The 21,816-nt window shown below is 46.5% G+C and overlaps 1 protein-coding gene across 1 annotated transcript in view; it reads right to left on the bottom strand.

Moving 5' to 3' along the window:
- Window positions 1-21,816, bottom strand: part of Slit3 (slit guidance ligand 3) — a 592,872-nt gene that overhangs the window by 50,210 nt on the left and 520,846 nt on the right. The window contains exons 21-23 of the mRNA XM_036196765.1: window positions 11,459-11,527; window positions 9,372-9,443; window positions 8,728-8,799 (exon numbers count right to left, since the gene is read on the bottom strand). Of these exons, the coding sequence (XP_036052658.1) occupies window positions 8,728-8,799; window positions 9,372-9,443; window positions 11,459-11,527 (213 nt within the window). The remainder of the gene's footprint in view (window positions 1-8,727; window positions 8,800-9,371; window positions 9,444-11,458; window positions 11,528-21,816) is intronic.

Raw genomic sequence — 21,816 nt, 5'->3', positions numbered from 1 at the left:
GGGAGGTTAAACCAAAACTGAAAATGTATTTACTCATATTTACCTACTTAAAAAAAAAACCAGGAGCGAGAATGGAGGTACCACGTGTGGTGGCTAATGCTGCTCCCAGGATGCCACCGACTGGTAAGTCCCAGTCCCAGTGCTAGGATGGGCTAGCTGCCTCCCCTGAGGACCTTGAAATAATACAGGTATCTGCAAGCGTGGCTTGTTGCCCATCAGAATTAGGGAGAAGACCTTACTGCTGAAGATACCACATGCTTTGGTCTCAGGGCATAAAGAAATCAAGTTGGAACTTAGCTGGAAGCTTCCTCCCCAGTAGCTCTCTCATAGAGCCAGGCAGTGCCGTGCAGGCTGCCGGGAAATAATTGTGACCTTGTGTTCTATAGGGCTGACTGGCCAGGCAACATGTGCCCACTGGTGCTATAATAACAAGTCAGTTCTGGGCAGGGGAAGGCAGGTAACTGACCACTCTCTGCTTAGAATTGAGGCTTGGTCCACATTGGAATTCAAGTCTGGTACTACCTGGCCCAATCCTGTGGCAGAGGAGGTCATGGGGGAAACCTGCTACTTTTTTTTTTTTTAAAGTGGACATGATGTTCCCATTAAAGTGCCTTCTAGATAACTATGCTTATAGTTTAGTTTAGTGCAGCTGTTAGAGCTAGTAAGAGAAATTTCTTTTTGAGTGGCCAGTGGTAACTGCAGAGGTATAACTACCCAAGTGCTGAGAGGAAGTGATTGTTGAGGGCTCAGCCATAAATGAGCATCAATCTGACCCTCTCTAAGACTTAGGAAAAACTGTAAAGGAGAGAGCAGAAAATTCCTAAGAGCTGGAGGAAGTGGGGGAGTGGTGTGGGAGGTTGACTTTTGGACAGGATATAACTGATGCGTTCTTGACTTCAAAGCAGCTATGATCACTTGTATAAGATCTGCACAAGACTGACTGAACCCATCAACAATCTGTGTAGATGGGTAAGGAGGGGTCATGGGCATCTACCCCTCCCTGGTGATCTATAAGTTGCTGGGAGAGGGAGAAACATTTTCTACAGTATTCATGCTCTTATTTTAAAATAAACAAACAAAAACAAAAACAAAACTCCTCAGCTTTAGGGGCTGGAGAGATGGCTCAGTGGTTAAGAGCACTGACCGCTCTTCCAGAGAAACCAGGTTTGATTCCTAGCACCCACATGGTGGCTCACAACTGTCCATAACTCACACATGTGGTGCATAGACATACAGACAGGCAAAATGCCAATACACATAAAATGAATAAATAAAAATTAAATTTTTTTAAAAAACCCTCAGTAGGGGGGTTAGGGTTTAGGGTTAGGGCTATGCTCCTGTCAGTAATTCCAAGGAAACTCACTGTATCACACAAACAAACAACAAAAGGACCATGAAATTAGAAGGGGGACTAGTTGATGAGGAAGAAGAAGGTGATCCACGAGAGTGGTAAGGAGATAAGAGAGGAAAATGGGGCATGAATATGATTAAAACATGTTATACACATGCAATGTCATAATGAAAACTATTATTATGTGTGATTAATATGTGCTAATTCAGATTTCTGAGTCTGATCTACATCTTTGGGGTCTGGGGTGGACCCTGAGATTCTGAAGGCTCCCAGTTGCACTGATGCTGTTGGTTCTGGGACCACAATTCATGGGGAACGGGCTAGGGGTTTCTCCTATTGCTTATGGCAAAGGCTTAGTTCCTTTCTCCTATGTAATACTCAGGGCCTTGTACATGCTGAGTAGGCATACTTCCTTGGTGCCACGCTCTAGACCAGAGGTTTTCAACCTGAGGGTCGTAACCCCTTGACATACCTCTATTTCCATAAGTATTTAGATACGATTCATAAGAGTCACAAAATTACAGTTATGAAGTAGCAACAAAATCATTTTATGATTGGGGGTCATCACAACATGAGGAACTGTATCAAAGGGGTCACAGTATTAGGAAGGTTGAGAACCACTTCTCTCAATCTACTAAAGGCAAGCTGTCAGATGCAGATGATGGAATCATTAAAGCAATGTGACACCTACCTACCCCACCTTCTACCTTGGAACCTCTGAATGCCCAGATGATCACAGTTTGTATAGACATGCCAGGACCTATCTGAGTTCTTGCCCAGTTTGGGCAATCAGTGCCACAAACACTAGTGTGAGGCTGATTGTGTAACCTCATTACACTCACAGTCTTTTTTTGTTTCTGCTTTCTAAGACAGGGTTTCTCTCTGTATCCCTGGTTGTCCTGGGACTGGCTTTGTAGACCAGGCTGGCCTTGAACTCGGAGATCTGCCTGCCTCTGACTCACAGTCCTATGTACTGTGCTTTGTCATGCTGGCAGCAGGAACAGCCTCATGGTCCCCTCTGACTTGCTCCCACCCCCGCCCTGCTGCACCAGCTCCCCTTTCTCTCCTGAAGCACAGGAAGGGACTGTCCCTGGAGTTCCCATGTGGATTGTGGCCCCAATCCATCAGAGAGCCACAGTCATCATTCAGCGTCTTGGTAACATTTTGCCCCTCATGAAGACTACAATCCCATTTCGGACGACACTGAAGACCCAACATCATACCCAAAGTCTACGGGGACTTTGGCCCAGGCCACTGTCTGACCCCTGGGTTCACTGTCTCTCCTAAACACCATTTGTTACTCTTCTGAGGCTGCTTAGTACTCTACTGCCTACTCCTCCGCCCTTGTCTGTTGAAGAGGTGTGTAAGCTTCAGCCATCTGGCCTCGGGCATCTTTGCGTTTGGTGTAGGGCATCTTTGCGTTTGGTGTAGGGCATCTTTGCGTTTGGTGTAGCTCCCGCCTACACACACATGCCCACAGTTTTGAACACCGTCTCTCCGTTACCCGTTCATTCCAGCCCAGGTGCACTCACACCTTCAGAGGGACAGTAGGAGCTCCCCTTTAGGGTCAGGGAGGGACATCCCTGGGGCTCCCTCTGGAATTCAGGCTTACGGAGGAGGTTTCATTTTGCAGGCTGTTAAGTCATTCAAGAGAAACCTCCCAGCCTGTGAGGATGCTCCACAGGTCAGAATGAGGAGATGAATGTGCCCCGCCTATGAGGAAACCCATGCAGGAAAGAGGGCTGAGGGGCGAGACAACTGTACTCATTTCTGGCACACTTTTCCCTAGTCCCAGAGCCTCTGTTACCCTGAACTTTCCAGTTGTTTGAAGGGTAGCCTCCCCCGCCAAGGTGGTTGAGTTGGTCTACTCTCCATGGTCAGGAAGGCCTATTATAATAGTGTGAATTTAATGAGTCAGCCAGCTGTGAGGGTTGAGGGAGAGGTACAAAACCCTTAAGGCCTCAGGTGCTCTAGGACCCAGGGCACGGTCACTTGGTTCTTGTGTACTCCACTTGGTTCTTGTGTACTCCACTTGGTTCTTGTGTACTCCACTTGGTTCTTGTGTACTCCACTTGGTTCTCGTGTACTCCACTTGGTTCTTGTGTACTCCACTTGGTTCTTGGATTTCTTTCAAGGGCCAGTCCTGTCAAGGGTGCTCACATAAATTAGAAGCCTGTAATTATACTTTCCAACAATTTCAAGGCAGTAGTCAGCCCCATGACTCCATTTCTGGACTGGAGGCGAGATATAGTGAACACTGGCAGTGTGGTCCCAAGTCCTCTATCCTACTCCATCTTTTCTAACACTAAAAATAAAAATATTTTCATATAATATATTTTGATCAGGTTTTTTATTTCTCCCAACTCATCCCAGATACTCCCACCTCCCTACCCAGCCAACTCCACACCCACTCCCCAAATCACAACCCTTTAATTCCAGTGAGAAGTTTTCTGGGTAAAGGATGAAAACATATCAATTTCCAATCAACAATGCTCAATCTTTGAGTATGAGATGCATGAGACCAAAGACAGGTATCAGCTAGGCTAGGAGGGAGGTAGAAAGACCTCTGGTTAGAAGCCCAGAGACAGGAGCTCAGCTTTGATTCTGTATATACTAATGCGATTCGGCCATACCCTTTTGCTTCTAACATGAAATCTGCCTGGCAGTCACACCTCTAAGTTCCTGTAAGCTCTCCACACATTTGTCCTTCCAACAACAACAACAACAACAACAAAAATTCTTTTAATTTTTTTGTGTGTGTGTGTGTGTGTGTGTGTGTGTGTGTGTGTGTGCATGTGAGTGCTCATAGAAACTGGAAGAGAGGGTTGGAGGCTCTGGAGCTATAGTTACAGGCTGCTGTGAGTCACTTGATGTAGGTACTGGGAACTGAGCTCTAGTACTCTGGAAGAGCAGCAAGTGCTCTTATTCACTGAGCCAGCACTCCAGCCTCCATATTTGTCCTTGATCTTAAGGTGTCTAAACAGGGTAGCCATATTGTCACCTTCTAGAATGTTCTTTACTCCCTTCTCCACTTACGTGAGCCTCATTGGCCTCATCTCAGCCTTAGAAACAGAAGGACTGACTTGGAAAGAAAACAGTCTTGGGTTCAAATCCCAACTGCATTATCTTAGGCAAAATACTTATTCTTATTCAGCCTCAGTTTATTCATAAGTGAGATGGGGATAATAGAGGCATGTTCCTCAAAGGCTGAAGAATATCATAATGTCACAGAAGCCCTTATCCCTTGGGCAGTGCACAGTGAAGGCTTAACACACCAATGGTGACATTCCAGAAAAGGTTCTTCTTTCAGAGAACCTTGAGATGGGTGGGGTACAGTGATCTCTCAGGTGTCACCTGGGTTGCAAATGCTCCCCAGCTTGACGATGCCCCCTCTTAGAGGACAGCAATGGTGTCTCCCTTACTGTCTGTGCCCACACCCAGGCCAACACTGCAGTTTGTCCACTGAGGGCATTAGGGAAGAGACTGGTCAAGAACAAGTCCCTCCACTTTTCTGTCTGTCTCCAAAGTGACAAGCGTAGACAGGAGTATCTCTAAGACTTCCTCTTCACTGCGAAGTTCCCGCTACATTTTAATGTTCATTTTTGGTTTTGTTTTCATGGAGTAGCCTGCACCATGGTCTGGAGGCTGCCAACACCACCTTGCAGCTCACTACCAGCATTTGCCAGGCTGTCAGAGGTGGGCCAGTTCTCTGGTGAGGCAGACAGGTCCCTCTTGGGATGGTAACAAAGAGTATCTGGAGCCCCTAATGGGGACATTGTAGGAGGGTTCCACGTTGTCCTTAGCTCCTCATGGGTATCAACAGTGCACTGTTACTTCATGGATGAGAAGCTACAAATCTGAAGGATGATGAATGTCTCAGTCTCTCCCTCTGTACACACTGGAGCAGCCCTCCCTGTCCTAACAGATTCCAGGTGCCCCTATGTGGGACTGGGGAGTGACATTTAGGACCACACATACATAAAGCATGTGACTCTATGTGGGGCAAAGATCTCTAAGAGTGCACAGATCCCCAAAGAAGGACAAGAATGCCCACAAGAATGTTCTCACTAGCTGTTTTACATCACAAGGGAAGTAGAGAAAATATTTTTTTCCTCACACAATGTTTTGTACTTGGGCTCCTGACTACTCTCCTGTCTTGTTCTCTGAAATGTACTCAGCTGCACTCACTAACACACACACACACACACACACACACACACACACACACACACACCCCAAACAGACAGACAGACACATGCACACACACACACACACACACACACACACACACACACACACACACACACACACACAAAGAGACACAGACAGACAGTTAAGCAGATCCAGATACATAGACACACTACCTACAGATACACAGACAGACAGACATAGACAAACAGATACACACACAAACACACATGTGCTCGCACATATGTATGTACATCATGACAGGTAATTTGCAATTATTGAAGGCCCTTGGTTTAAATCTTCTACTTGGGACATCTTCTGGGAAACCAGAGAAAGAAGGGATGTCTGCTTCTGTCTCGGTTTGAGGGCCAACACCCAAGGTGTCCTCTGACCTTCACATGTGTACCTACACTCACATACATGAACTCAACACAACACATACTAAAAAAACAAATAAAACTGGCCTCCTCTTTGCCCAGCTCCCTAAATCGCCACCATGCGGCAGTCTTCACTCCTGCTCAATCAGCAGTAGAGGCCAGCCACAAGCCATCCTTTCTCCTGTTCCCTTTAGTCTCTGCTCATTGGTGTCAATGTCTACAAGACATAATTAAGTTTCCTTTCCCACGCAATAGCTAAATAGTCAGCCCGTCCCCATGCTGCTTCTAGTTTTCATCTTTACCTCTTTTAATAACTGTGTTTCATTGACTAGTTGTTCCATAATCTCTTTATACATTTCCCCACTGTGGTCCTGGTAGGTGATATTTAAAATTTAGGTTAAAAATAACAATACAACAAAGACTCAGATTTATAGAGCCTTTCCCTCACTTTGGGTTTTTCTGTAGTACAAATTCCTACATGTGCAATTACTAGAAGAAAGGATACAAATATCATAAAAATGTAGCCCATAAACGCTGTTATTTTTCCTGAATTGGTCCTTATGCAGAAAGTTGCTGCTCCCCACAGAGGCACTTGGTTGGAGTGAGAGGCTCTGAAATCAGTTTTATCCTCAAGACCCATTGTTTCTAGGATGACCATGGTAAAGCCTGCTGACTGTTAACTCAAGAAGCAAGCTCTCTGGTGATGAATGTAGGCATGCATTCCTGGGGCCTCATGATGGCAATGGGGCTGGGGTAGGACACACAAGGAGCTGTGGAATGGGAAACCCCTGGCATGCGGTGATGCTCACACTGTCACCCCAGTTAACAGACAGGTAGACAGGGAAAACCCATTTTTCTCTCTCTCAGAATCTTCGAATTATCCCCATCAGAACGACTCCAAGTGGAACCCATACACTGAGATTCAGTTAAAACTGGCAGGTCTATCTCCTGCCATCCAACGCACCCAGCATTAGACTGAGTGGAGGGCAGGCTGGGGGCTGGGATGGACAGGGGCCAGCGTGTAGTGGAAGGGGCAGCTGGTCTGGCTTTGGGCTGCATGAATGAGACCTATCCACTCCTGCATTGAGCTGGAAATAAGGAAATGGTTTCGCTGATGTTTCCATTCCTGAACTCCCTGGAGAGAGTGGATAACACATAAATGACAATAACAGATTGCACACTGTCAGTGTGGGCCCTTCTCTGCCCCCAGAGAATTGATTCTTAATAACAGTGCAGATGACATGTGGCGGGAGTTGTCGCTGACATGGGTGTTTTGCAGGTCTTAATAAATCACACCAGTCCAGAGCCTCTGGAATGGACCAGGTTTCTGGGTGCTGTTAGTTGGTGGCACTTAGGCAGGAGGCTGGACTCGGCACACTAGGCCAGTTACTTCATCAGCCAGGTTTCAGTTTCCCCATCTCTAAAATGGGTATCATCCTCTTAAGCTCACAGTACTATTGTAAGGGATCAGGAGAAAGAATGGCCCGGCCTGACCTTTTCAAATATGGGGGTTACTCTTACAATACTGATGAACTAAAAAACAGAAGTGAGAAGTTTAAGAGGAGGGTGACATCCCACCATCACGAGGAGATACCTTAAAGGTGACAGCGGAAAAAGCCACAACATCTTCCTTTATCAATAAAATAGTGCAAGGTAGAAAGGTATACAAGTTGGGCCCGGAGTTGGGGCAGCAGTGCCCCTTGCTCCAGCACGCTCCCACGGAGACCAGAACAACAGGTGAATCACTGATCCACAGTCACAGTAGCCAGAGCTGTGGTGTGTGCTTTCCACGCCACATCTCATGTAATCCTAAGATTTGGAGAGGCAATTTCTATCATTGTCCGATTTTTATGGGCGAGAAGACAGACACACAGGGAGGGAGGGGCGGAGCCATGCTTGGGAGCCGGAAGGGTTCTGAAGCCCTCTAGTCTTTGTGTGCAGCTCATCTGCCTCAGTGGAGCTGTTCTCAACTCTAGGGTAGGACAGACCCAAGCAGGCATGAGGTGTATGAGTGAGGAGGCTGCAGTCTACGTAAACCTGTCTGCAGAAATGCAGGGGAAGAGCGCAGGCATGGCCAGGACTCTTGATTTCCCAAGAGAAGGCAGACATCAGGATTTGCTGGTTATACTAAATGCTGACAACTTGTTAAAACTTTGACTTTTTTTTTTTTTTTTTTTTTTTGGAGACAGGATCTTGTTAAGTAGTCCAGGCTAGACTCAAAGTCACTAAAGTCACTAAATAGTCTAGGCAAGGATTGAACTCATATTCTTCCTGCCTCAGCCTCCTAAGGATGGGGATTACAACTGTGTATCATCGCACCCAGACCTGAAACTTTTTTTTTTTTTTTTTTTTTTTTGTAAAAGATACTTGTAAGCCAACCTTCTGAGCTTGGATGGCACCTGGCCTTCAAGCTTGTCATCTCTGGCCTTTGCAGAGGATGCCACTTGCCCTTCTGAAGCCATAGTGAGCACCTGGGAGCAGCCTGCTCATCACAGTGTGGCCCCGTACCCCACTCTGTACTTGTGAGAGGAAGGACACATTAGTGTAGCCTAATTCCCTAATCACAGGGTGGGGTGACCTACCGGATACACAGCCAAGTACAGACTGGAGTGGGGTGAGTGATGAGCGAAAGGTTTATGAGTGGCAGTGTGCTGAGCCTCAGGAACGGCTGATTCATAGAGTACATTCTCTTTACCCCACAGAGTAAATAAGGGTGGCAGTGAATGGTCTTTACACAAGGACAGTGGGGAAGGCAAGAGCTCATGCTATTATCCAGTACCATGTAAGCTGACCCAAGGCCCCGTGACTCACAGCACTCGGAGTGACCGTAGCCCATTGAAGGCATGGACAGGGATGCATCTCAGCCGGTTGTAGCTCAGGATCCTGTGGAAAGAGAAATGACTGCTCCTGTTCTTGTGGGTACACTGTTTACACGGTGGATCCGTCAAAACAAATGTTTCCTCCAATTTTCCTGGTTTAATATATCGACAAAGGGACTGTGGTACAGAGGGAAGAGAAACCTCCTACCACTCCAGGAAGCTCCTGAGCTGGTCCCCCCACCCCAATGTTCCACAGCAGACTGGCTCTCTAATCAGCTTTGCTACCACCCCCCTCCACTGTCAAATGGTGTGTGCTTACAATGTGCAGAGCTAATGGGAAATAAATGGGTCTGAGCAAAATATAATTGTGTAGGAAACCCTCCACTGGGAAAGAACATGCATGTATCCCAGAAGGCATTCCAAAGACAGCCTTCTTCCGAGGTAATTAGCTTACAATTCCTCCATCTGCCAGGCCCCTACCTCTCCTTTTTGCATCTTCTGATGACTAAAGTCTGCCTTTCACTAGGGCAGCCAAGGCCCCGAGGACCAAGAGAGCAAGGCACCCAGGGACTGAGGGGCTACAAGACTGGGTGGCTATGCCCATGAACATTAAACACGAGATGCCACCATACTCACAGCGTGGAGAGGTGGGACATGTTGCTGAAGGTGTAATTGGTCAGCATGCTGATGCTGTTGTTGCTCAGGTCACTAGATAAGGAGAACAGAAAAGCCACGAGTTACTGTTAGCCGCACCTGAAGGAGCCCACAACATGAGTATACCACCTACCAGTCAATCCATTCACCACCACACATGCACCCATTCATCCACCGATCCATGCACTCATTTATCTGTCCACTCACCCATTATTCCCTCATGCATGTGAACATCCGTCTAGCTGCATACTCACTCATCTCCATTTGTCCATCTGTATGTCTACTCATTCTCATATTTATCCACTCACTTTCTCATTTTCCAGCTATCCCCCACCACCCATCCATTGATCCAAATGTTAATTCTCCCATTTACATTGTCCTTGCCCACCCATCATCCATTTATAAACTCATTCATGATTAAATCATTCAATTACATGCCTATTCATTCATCATTCTAACAAAACCTAACACATAAGAAAACAATTTCTCCCTATTCTGGTATGTTTCTTCCTCTGATCAATTCTTCTTTTCTTTTCCTTCCTTCCTTCCTTCCTTCCTTCCTTCCTCCCTCCCTTCCTCCCTCCCTCCCTCCCTTCCTTTTTTATTGAGACAGAATTTCTTTGTGTAGCCCTGGCTGTCTTGGAATCTGTAGACCAGACTGGCCTAGAACTCAGAGATTCACCTGTCTCTGTCCCCTGAGTTCTGGGATTAAAGGCAACAACCACCATTGCCTGGCTAAAAAATTGTGTAGCCCAGGCTGGCCTCGAACTAATGGTCTTTCTGCTTCCATCTCCTTCAGAAATACTACTTGCGTGCACCAGCACAACTGGCCCCTGGTCAACTCTTACACCAGCTCTCTTTCTGTCATTTATTTATCCCATCCAATTCATCTCCTAGGAGGAACAAGGTTGGTGAGAGAAGAGATCTCTGTGCACCACACCCTCCTGGCTTTTCCCTAGAGACAAATTCCCAGAACAGCAGGGTGATTCTTAGCTGCACAATGGAATCGCCCAAGGAGCTTTAAAATCTTCCGAAGCCAGGGTTCCCAGCTTGTATATTCTGGTGAAAATGCTTGTTCATGGGCGTGGCAACAGCATGAAATGACAGCGTGAACAGCTCCTCCCTGGGAGTCCCCACAGCAGAAGTCCATGACCACTGCTACAGAACAGTGGTTCTCAATTGGGGACACTTTTGCTCTACCATGACATGACCCAGACGTTGTTTTGGCTGACTCTATTGGGAAGTGCCACTGGCTTCTAATAGAGGCCAAGGTCACTGCCTCATTTCTCATGATAATCCTGACAACTCTCCTAACCAGTAATGATCCGGTCTAGGATGTCCATAGCTCTGAGTTTGAGAAATGTTCATACAGATATTGGGGACCAAATGGAGGCTTTCTGGAACTTTTCACTAATGGGCCTCTGACATTCACTGTGAAAGAACCCTGCTTGTCTCTTGTGGACTGGCTCCTCCCTCTCTCAAGCAGACATGAGCAACCATCAATTACCACTAGCCCAAGGAATAACTTTACCTCTGTAGGTCCCACCAAGGCAAAGCAGTGACACTATTGAGGGACAGAGCTCATGGGTCTCTCTCATGCCTAGGTTCTCCAATTCCCATTCAAGAGTTTTTAGGCTCTTGGAGGCCTGAAGCTTGATTTAAACCATCTACTTGAAACATCTGGGAAACCAGAAAAGGAAGAAGGGATGCCTGCTTCTGCTCCTGGCAGATCTAAGTGTGGCCACAGCTTGCAAGAAACTGGAATTCCAGAAAGCTCAGGCATTCAGCTTGGAGCCTGGAAGGTCAGCGGCAAGCCAATGGGAAGGTAGTTCAGAGCCATAATGATAGGCTTTGACTATTTCCACACACGGGCCTCGCTGGGCAAATACCCCAACATCAGCCTGGTCCGTTTCCTCTCCCAGCTGTTTCTCCCTGCGTCACGCAGGCATGCAGGTAGAGAGCTGCTGCATTTGTCACAGCTAGCACTGTTCTCTAGTACTCCTCACAGCCACGTCCCACACCACCTCAGGAAGGAGAAACCACCGCCAGCCCAGTGGCGGGTTCCTTACATAAGCGTCAGCTGTCGGAGGGAGGGTAACTCTTTGGGCACCGCTGTTAAGTGGTTTCCTTCTAGGTACCTGAAAGAGAGGTGCAAAGTGATAGATGACACTGGGAAGAGACTGCACACTGCTCCCATCCTCTGAGAAGCCCCCTGCCATGAGCTACCTCCTCATACCCCCCCCCCCCCAACATCTGTCATCTTGTGTGACTGTGAGATCATGCAGTCGGTGATATTCTTCTCCACCAGACTGGTAAGTTTCACGATGGCAGAGTTCTTGCTAAAGCCGCCCTCCACTGTATCTTAGCAGGGCTCTTTACACTGCTGATCCACACAAGGTACTCAGTGCAAATCTGTTTAATGTTAATAAATGAAGCAGTCACATGATGCTGACTCGTCACAGTATCTGAGTAGCAGCAACGCACAGGTGAGCAGCCACTTCCTCCAGGTCACACAGGAACAAATAGTTGATCTAGATCCTAACCTGTGGGTTACTGGTTCTCAACCTGTGAGTCGTGACTCCTTTGGGGTCACGTATCAGCTATCCTGAATATCAGATGTTCACATTATGATTCACAACAGTAGCAAAATTACAGTTACGAAGTAGCAACGAAAATAACTGTATGGTTGTGGGGATCATAGCAACTTGAGGAACTATGTTGAAGGGTCCAGTGTTAGGAAGGTTGAGAACCACTGACCTAGAATTTGAACCTGGGACTCCCTGACAATTCCACATGGCTTTTACTTAAGTCCTGGGAGGGTAGTTGGGGACCGGAGCCATCATTTGTCTTAAGAACTCAGATTCGAATTGAGGGAGACAAGGAATGTGAGGTGATGTTCAGGGATAGTCTACTAGAGTCTCCAGGGAATTAACTGGGGGGAGCTGAAGAGTAGCAATCACAACACAGGCCCTGGACAGCTGGGGGGAAAGCCACACCCAGGGCAGAAGCATCAGCAGGGGGCGCTGTGGGAAACCTTCCTCCCTTGGTGCTCGGTGCTCAGTACTGGCAGCCCACAGAAGAGAAGGGAGGAGACACCATGTTAAAGAGATGCTTGCTGGATTGGCAGTTTTTGGAAGAGGTGGGTTGCCTTGGTTTTTCATGTCACTTTTTGTGTGTTGGGATTTGTACATCAAGAGTTAGATCACTGGTAGATTTTTTTTTTCTTTTAAAGGCAGGTCATCTTTCTTCTAGATACAAAGTCATAGACTAACCCCAACACAGTAACAGTGGATGACTTCATTGCCCCACTCCCACCAACAGATAGTCCATCTGGACAAGAAAAGTAAACAAAGAAACAACAGATTTAATGACATCATAGATCAAAGGACGTAACAGACATTTACAAAATATTCCACCCAAACACTGCAGAATACATATTCTTCTTCAGTAATCCAAGGACTTTCCCCTAAAACTGGTCACATATTAGGACACAAAGCAAGTCTCAGCAAATACTGGACAACTGAAATAACTTATTTTATTCTGTCAGACCACAGTGGAATAAAGTTAGACATCAAGAAATAGAAACCAGAGGAAATTTGCAAACTCATGGATATTAAACAACACACTGTAGAATGATGAATGGATAGGTCATTGAAGAAACCAAGAAGGAAAAAAAAATCTTAGAACTGAATAAATACAGATGGATCATACATGAACCTATACAATATAATGGAAGCAGTCCCAAGAGGGAGGTTCACAGTTGCAAGTACCTACATTAAAAATCAGAATGACCTCAATTAAATAATTAAATGGTGTTCTTCAGGGCCTAGCAAGACAAGAATAGGTCCAACCTGGGCTGGTGAGATGGCTCAGTGGGTAAAAGTGCTTTCTTCCAAGCCTAGTAACCTGAGTTGGATTTTGGACACCCTTTAGGTAGAGGGAAAGAACCATGGCCTACATGCTGTCCTCTCTCCTCCACATGAGTGCGCATGAACATTCACACACGAAACCAGCATTATCCTGATACCCAAACCAAAGAAAGACACAACAAAAAAGAAAATCGTAGACCAATCTCCCTGATGAACTTAGATGCCAAAAAAAAAAAAAAACTCAATAAAAGATCTGTGACCTGAATTAAAAAATACAACAAAATGATCACTCACCATCAGCAAGTTGTCTTCATTCCCAAGAAGCAGGGACCTTTCAACATATGCAAATCAATAAATGTAACACATCATAAAATGGACTCAAGGACTCTGAAATCACAGGATCAAGCCAACAGATACAGACAAAGGCCTTTGTCATAACTGAATACCTTTTCATGATGAAGCCCCCAGGAGGCTAGGAATGGAGGAAACATACATAACTAAGAGTGTCTACCATGAAGTAAAGCCAACATGCTAAATGGAGAAAGAGCAGTTCGATTAAAGCCAGGAACAACACAAAGGTGCCCATTGTCATCTAGTCAGTATAGTGCTGGAAATCCTACCCAGAGCAGTAAGAGAAGGGAGAAAAAAGGATACACACAGAAAGGGATGAAGTCAAATTTCTTTATTTGCACGTTCTGTGATTTAATACCTAAGAGACTCTAAAGACTCCACCAGGGGTACTGGGGAGATGGCTCAGCAGTTAAGAGCACTGGCTGATCTTCCAGAGGTCTTGAGTTCAATTCCCAGCATATGGTGGTGGCTCACAACCATCTATAATGGGATCTGATACCCTCTTCTGTCATGCAGGCATCCATGCAAGTAGAGCACTGATACACATAAAATACATGAAAAAAAAAAAAAAAAAAAGACTCCCAAGAAAATTCTGAGAGCTGATAAATGCTTTCAGTCAGGTGGCAGGCTACAAAATTAAACACAAAAATCAGCAGCCTTCCTATATACTAACGGTGCAAACAAATAATTAAGATCTGAAAGAAATGAGGGAAATAGGGTTGGGGATTTAGCTCAGTGGTAGAGCACTTGCCTAGCACAAGGCCCTGGGTTCAATCCTCAGCTCAAAAAAAAAAAAAAAAAGAAAAAAAGAAATGAGGGAAATAATCATATTCACAGCACACTCAAAAATACAGAAAAATATCTAACAAGTGAAGCAAAAGACATATACAATGAAAATGTTAAAACAAGGAAGAAGGAAACAGATGAAGATACTAGAAGATAAAAAGACTCTCTCATGCTCATGGATTGGAAGACTTAATCCTGTTGGAAGTGGCTGGCCTACCAAAAGGGATCTACAGATTCAATGCAATGCCCATTAAAATACCAACGTCATTCTCTACAGAAACAGAAAACAACAACAACCCATTGAAACTCACATGGAAGCATAAAGGACCCCAGATAGATGTCGCAATCCTGAACAAAAAGAAGAGTGTGGTAGTTATCACTGTACCTGATTTCCAGTTATACTACAGAGTGACAGTGATAAAGACAGCAAACGACAGGCACAGAACCAGACTCGGGTCAATGACAGAGGAGGAAGGACTGAGATACAAGCCATGCAGCTACAGCTAGCTGAGTCATTACCAAGTTGCAAAAACCAAACCAAACCAAACCACCACCACCACCCTCCCCCACACATACAGACACACACACACACACACACACACACACACACACACACACACACACATGCTGAGGAAAAGATAGGTTCCTTAACAAGTGGTTCTAGGGAAACTGGACATTGACAGCACAGGAATACAGCTGGCTCCCTTCTCCAAGCCTGCACAAAATCAACTGAGATTGAAGACCTTAATGTGAGATCTGAAACTCCAAAGCTGTTAGAAAACAAAGATCTGGGCACAGCTAAGGAGTTTCTTCTCCTGACTCCAGTCACTCGGGAAGTAAGGTCAACTACTGAGGGACAAAGGCAACCCCATGAAATTAAAAAGCATCTGTAATGCAAACAAAACAAAATGCCCAACAATAACCCAGTTATGAGAGGAGACAGCCTATAGAATGGGAAAAAAATCTCTGCCATGGATACATCTGACAGCTGATTAATATCTGAAATATACAAACAACTAAAAAAAACCCCAAAAACTGAAGAAACAAACCAAAAACCCAGTGAAAGAAATAGGCCGAGGAACTTAACAGAGAATTCTCAAAAGAAGACATATGAACGGCCGATAAATATTTTAAAATGTGCTCAACATCCTTAGCCATCAGGGACATGTAAATGAAAACTACTTTGAAATTCCATCTCACCCCAGTCAAAGGGCTGTTATGGATGAAACAAATGACAACACACGCTGTCCAGGATACGTGGAAAGGCAGACTGTTGCCCACTGTCAATGCGAGTGGAAATGGTACAGCCACTATGGACATCTGTCTGGGGGTTTCTTTAAGAGCTAAAAATAGAATTTCCAAATGACCCAGCTGCAGTACTCCTTGGTGTGTACCCAGAAGACTCTCCATCCTACCTCAGAGACATTTGCTCATCCATGGTCATCACTGTTCTATTCACAATAGCTAGGAAATGGATTCAGCCTAGATGTCCATCAACTGATGAACAGATAATGAAAATGTGGCACATGTGTACATGGAATTTCATTCAGCCGTAAAATGAAATTATGAAATCTGCAGGAAAATACATGATGGAACTGGAAACATTGGACTGAGTGTGGTAGTCTAGGTTTGGAAAGACAAACGCTGAACATTCTCTCCCACATGCAAAGGCCAGCTTCTAATTTTTATATATGTGCATTTATGTGGGAAACAATGTGTGTCGAGATAGAAAGGGGCCAATCAGAGAGGCGGGAAAAGATTCTCTAAGGTAAGGGGAAGTAATAGAACACATGTGGCATAATAGTGGGTGTGGGAAACAGGAAAGGTTTACATGGGGATGGGAGGCAGGGAGATGGGAGAAGGAAAAGTATGTGTGTGTGTGTGTGTGTGTGTGTGTGTGTGTGTGTGTGTGTGTGTGTGTGTTATCAGTCCAAACTAATGATGTGTGAAAAAGCCATAAGGAAATCTGTTACCTATAAGCCAATCAAACGTTCTATTAAAAGTGAAGCTTAAAAGTAGGTACAATGTGTGGGTAGATAAACCTGCTCCCAGAAGTCACAGGTTATTGAATGAAAGTCCCAGTGCCATATGTGAGATACTGCTGTTAAGAGTTGTTCAGGGAGGTCCCTAAGGCCCCCCCCCCAATAGACACTACACACAATTGTCACTGCAGTTCATTGCCTACCAGAACTGGACAGGAAGTCCCTATCTTTGAAGCTATTCGATGTCCTGTGTGCAGGACATGGAGAAACAAAGCTGGAGCTTGCTGGCAACTTCTAGTTGGCTAACTTTCACTGTATTACAGGGTGCTCTGTAGCCTACTGAGGAGAGCTGCCCTCAACACTCTCAGTCAGCCGTGGACACGCGTGCATGCAGTACCACCACCGGCCAGGTAAGTGTGCACTGTGAACAAGGTAAGCGTGCACTGTGAACAAGCCTCCAAGGCGAGCAACCCAAACGAACGAAGCTTACTGGATCATAAACAAAAGGGATTAAAATCTAGAAGTGGGGTGAGTGAGAGAGAAGGAAAGCAATCAGGGGAATGGGAGGGAGCCAGACAGGGTGGCACTAGGGAGTGAAAAAGATTGAAATATACTGTGTATGAAAATGAAATGAAAGTTACTGCCGTGTATAATTAATATATGACAAAACATTTATTTGTTTATTTATTTAAAGAATATTTATTTTATCTGTACAAGTGTTTTACGTGCATGTATATGTGTGTACCATGTGTGTGTGTACCTGGTGCCCATAGAGGGCATTGGTTTCTTGGGAACTGAAGTTACAGATGGTTGTGAACCACCATATGGGTGTTGGGAATTGAACCCAGGTCCTCTGCAGGAACAGCCAGTGCTCTTAACTGCTACGTCATCTCTCTAGGCCCAACAAAAACATTTTAAAAATGAGCGGGAGTTCAACGCTGAAGATGTCTGATGTCATGTTTGGAAATAAGGGAAGAGGGGCACATCTGTGTTACAAGGGGCACAGGACAGTAGGCCCAAGCTACAGATGAAGATGCCTAACAGACAGGACTCTTTTCAGACATACAGTGACCCACCCAGACCGCAGGCTCCTGCACAGACTTGCTCAGCTAGGATGAGGCAGATTCTGCAGACTGCAGTTTCACGGGAGCAAGCTGCCTCACTGTAATTGTGTGGTCCTGAATTACAAAGACACTCCTTGTCATGTCCCCCTCAGGAGGGGCCACAGGCCAGTTTATTCACCCCTCCACTCTAAGTCCTTTCCCTCAGGCTTCCTGTTGCTGAGGACACAAGTGGAGATTTGTTAAGGACACTTTCAAGATTGCCCTGGCTCTCTGGGGGTGAGTTCCTTCTACACAGCACTTGTCTGCCTGGGGCCTGTCTTCAGTTCCATGAGGTCGCTGCTCTTCTGCTATCTCAGGGTTTCTCAAACGTTAACATGTAAATGGCCTGGGATCACTTGAACAAAGCTGGCTCTGATCCAGAAAGTCTGGGGTAGGACTGGAGAATCTGCATTTCTAATATGTTTGCTAAGACCTAATGTTGGGTGACAAGTTGCTAACACATGGCTGTTGTCTTAGTTAGGGTTTCTATTGCTGTGAAGAGACACCACGGCCATGTCAGCTCTTAAAAGGAAAACATTTAATTGGGGGCTGGCTTATCGTTTCAGAGGTTTAGTCCATTATCATCATGGCAGGACACGTGGTGGCATGCAGACAGACATGGTGCTGGAGAAGGAGCTGAGAGTTCTACATCTGGATCCATAGGCTGCAGAAGCGACTGTGACACTGGACATAGCTTGAGCAGCTGAGACCACAAAGCCCACCTCCACAGTGACACACTTCCTCCACCAAGGCCACACCTCCCAATAGTGCCACTCCCTATGGACCAAGCATTCAAACACATGAGTCTATGAGGGCTTTACCTAGTCAAACCACCACAGCTGGGTATCCACGACCCACTACAAAGTGACCAAATTGAGCAGAAATGGGTTAAGAGGGAGACCTTGGCACTGGCAGAGAAGTTGAAATGTATATCATCTTCAACTGAGACCTGGAGATTCTCCTCCAGTGGCCAGCCCTGAGGAAGCCTCAGGGCACAGAACTCTGGGCAGGACTCAGAAAGCCTCAAGGTGCCGGGGCATACCGGGTAGTGTCCTCATTTGGTCCTTTCTTGTGAGCCTGTAATGTGTGAGGCTAAGCTATGAGCCAAATCCCATTTCCTGCCTCCAGGAAGCTTTATTCCAGGGGCTAATCAGCTGTGCACACACTTAGGTTGTGGTCTCAGGCCAAGGAGCTGAGCATCCATTCATTCACTCAAGCATAAGTATTTATTAAGCAGCTGCCATGTGCCAGGCACTGTCTACGCTGGATTTGAGACAGCCATGAACGAAGAGATCTAACGCTGTGCTTTGGAGGGAAGGTGCAAGGGACTTTGGTGGAGGACTCCAAGGGGCTGGAGGCCCCGCTGCACTTCCAATTTGCTCTCCAGAGCCTAGTGCCTCATCCCACATCACAGCCTCCTGACGGCCGTCTAGCTACATGACCTCATGTGTTTCGGTAAATCCAGAAAACCCTAGGTAACCAGTCAAACCACAGAGGGCTCTGCTACATTTCAGAGAAGTTGGAGTCATCTGGGCTAACCATGTTAACCAAGGGTAGACTGAGCTGTTTATCTCATCTTCCAAGAGACTGGGAGAAAGGAGAGGGGGCCACCAAGCTTCTCAAACAGTCTCTATGATGTGCTCAGGACGCTGTGTCTGCTTTAGTCTTTGTATGCAGTAGGAGTGACTGAACTGAAGAGCCCAGCGTTTGCCCATCTGGAAGTCTTCCATCTCCCTTTGCAAACAAAGTGAACCACCTGAGTTTTGTTCCCGCCTGCTGTCAGGATCTCTGTTCCTTGTAATGGCTACCAACTGCAGATGCTAACTGCACCTATAAAGTCCATTCACAGAAACATCTAGACCAAGAATTTGACCGTGATAATTGGCACTGCAACCTGGCCAAGTCCAGACAGGGAATTACAAGGGCCTTACATCCCTTCTCTGGTTCATCTCATGTCTGACCCTGTGATGACCTCTGGTTGCAGTGGCGCTGGCCTTGTCCTTCCCAGAATCACCAGAGAGGGTGGTCAGGTCAGCTCCCTGCCTGCACTGGTCCAGCCTCTGCCTCTTTGTCAAGTTTCCTCCTGTGATATCACCCCTTAATCCCTTAGCTTCAGCCTGCCTCCCACATTTCAGCTCCCCCACCCAAAGGTGACATTGTAAGTCTCCAAGGCTCTGGGCATTACATTGTGTTTCAGTCCCTGGTGGCAGAGTCTGTCTGTGGAGTCATGTCAGAACGCTCACTATGGCCTTCCCACACACTGGCAGCGGCTAGGCTCAGGAAACGTCATGAAAATCCCAGAACTTCCTGAGGGAGCTGCATCTGGCACTACTGAGCCAGAGGGAGCTGCTTTCGGTACTGGGTACAGTGCCCTGGTGTCATGGCTTGGAAGACACAGAATCAAAAAACTCTGCTTCAGAAATGCAGATGCAGCAGTGAGGGACGCTGCCTTTGTAGGAAGCCCTTGATGAATACTCTCAACTCCAGAGTTGTCTATAGCTGCAGTGGGGCCCGGAGGGACCATTCAGAAGCCTGCCCTCTGCCCTCCGGCCTCAGAGCTGCTGCAGCTTTTCTGGCAGGTCAACCTTTGCATTGACCTGAATTTAAATGCTCTCTTTCAGCCCTCACTCCTGAGAACACACCTGTCTTGCATGAAAATCCACACAGATCTCCTTGCACAAACACCCCGGCTCTCTGCTTCCATTTTAAGCTTTGCAGAGCAGACAGGTTCTCACAAAAAATTCCAGGACCAGCTGAATGAAGACGGAGAAGGCAGCCACCTTCCAGGAGACCCCCACTCCAGGCCAGGATTTCCACCAGAGGAAAAGTAGGGGAAGCTCAGCTGCCATTCTGGCTATCTAACAGCTGTGTGCATTTAGGCAAGGCACTTAACCTCTCTGAACTTGTATTTATATAGCTGTAAATGGAGCTTAGGATAACCGTTACCACGAAGTATTATGAGGGTCCCTATGGATAGATTTTAGTGTCCAGCACACCAGTGTTGAACAATTTTTAAAAATGCATTCAAATACATATATATTCATATATGTATACACACACACATACACACACACTCCCCTCCACCTAGTGACACACATGATTAGCAGAAGAAAGCTTTCACTTCCTCTCCTGTTGCCAGCATGTTTTGCTGTGAGGAGAGTGACATCGAACCATTCTGCTGATCACGACATTTGTTTGCTCTTGTGTATCCCTATGTGTGGAGAGCCCACCCTCCTCTGGCCCTCAGCCGGCACATGACCATCTCAAGTTCCCCAGCACACACATCCCCCAGGGATCCAGGCATTTGAACAGAAGACCTTCCTACCACCAGCAGGGGCTTCTCCGGGCACGTGCTTTCTTCCTGAATGTTCCTGGGGAAATATGACTCAGCCACAGGCTGGTTTTCACACCGCGTCCTCTCTCCTGAGTCTCCAGGATCAGGGACATGACTGTGACCCTGACCGCTCTACTCCACCTCCAGTCTCCTGAAGCATACCAGCTGACTGCATGAATGAGTGAAGGAGCATCCTGCTCCCAGCCTCAATCCTTGCCTCACACTAGGCGTGAGTTCCCAGGGTGGAACAGAATCCCAGCTCTACCAGTCTTCCTCAGCGCCCTCAACCGCCTGAGAGCACTGACAAGCATGCTCTTCTAATGCTTCCTGCTGAGGTGCCTCTGGGCTAGGCTCACACTAGGACCCTACCATGCTCAGAGGAAGCCTCTCTCCAAAACTAGAGTGAACTGCAGCTGGCTGGGGGTATCCTCTGGCTCTCCCTGGGTCAAGGTGTGCTGGATATGTCAACGCAACACAAGCTAAAGTCATCTGAGAGGAGGAAACTTCAATTAAAGAAAATGCCTCTGTAAGATCAGGCTGTAGGCAGGCCTATCAGTCATTTTCTTGTCTAGTGATTGACAAGGGTGGAGGTGGGAGGGGTGGCAGCCCTCTGTGGTTGGTGCCATCCTTGGGATGGTGGTCCTAGGTTCTATAAGCAAGCAGGCTGAGCAAGCCAGGTGGAGCAAGCCAGTAAGCAGCACCCCTTCATGGCCTCTGCATCAGCTCCTATCTCCAGGTTTCTGCCCTGTTTGAGTTCCTGTCCTGACTTCCTTTGAAGACGAAGTGCTACTGAGGTATAAGCCAAATAAATCCTTTACTTCACAACTTGCTTTTTGGCCATGGTGTTTCATCGCGGCGACAGGAACTCTAACTAAGACACACAGAGAGTCAAGGAATATAGGCAGGCTGGGATGTGACTCTGTTTAATGCTGGGAAAGCATGCCCAGAATAAGGCACGAAGAGGCAGCCCCTGTGCAGCTGCATGGCTCCAGAAGGGCCGTT

Source organism: Onychomys torridus, chromosome 8, assembly GCF_903995425.1.
Source record: "Onychomys torridus chromosome 8, mOncTor1.1, whole genome shotgun sequence".
NCBI classification, from domain to species: domain Eukaryota; kingdom Metazoa; phylum Chordata; class Mammalia; order Rodentia; family Cricetidae; genus Onychomys; species Onychomys torridus.
Note: the sequence above shows the minus strand (reverse complement) of the source record. Positions and strands in the feature narration are given on the sequence as shown.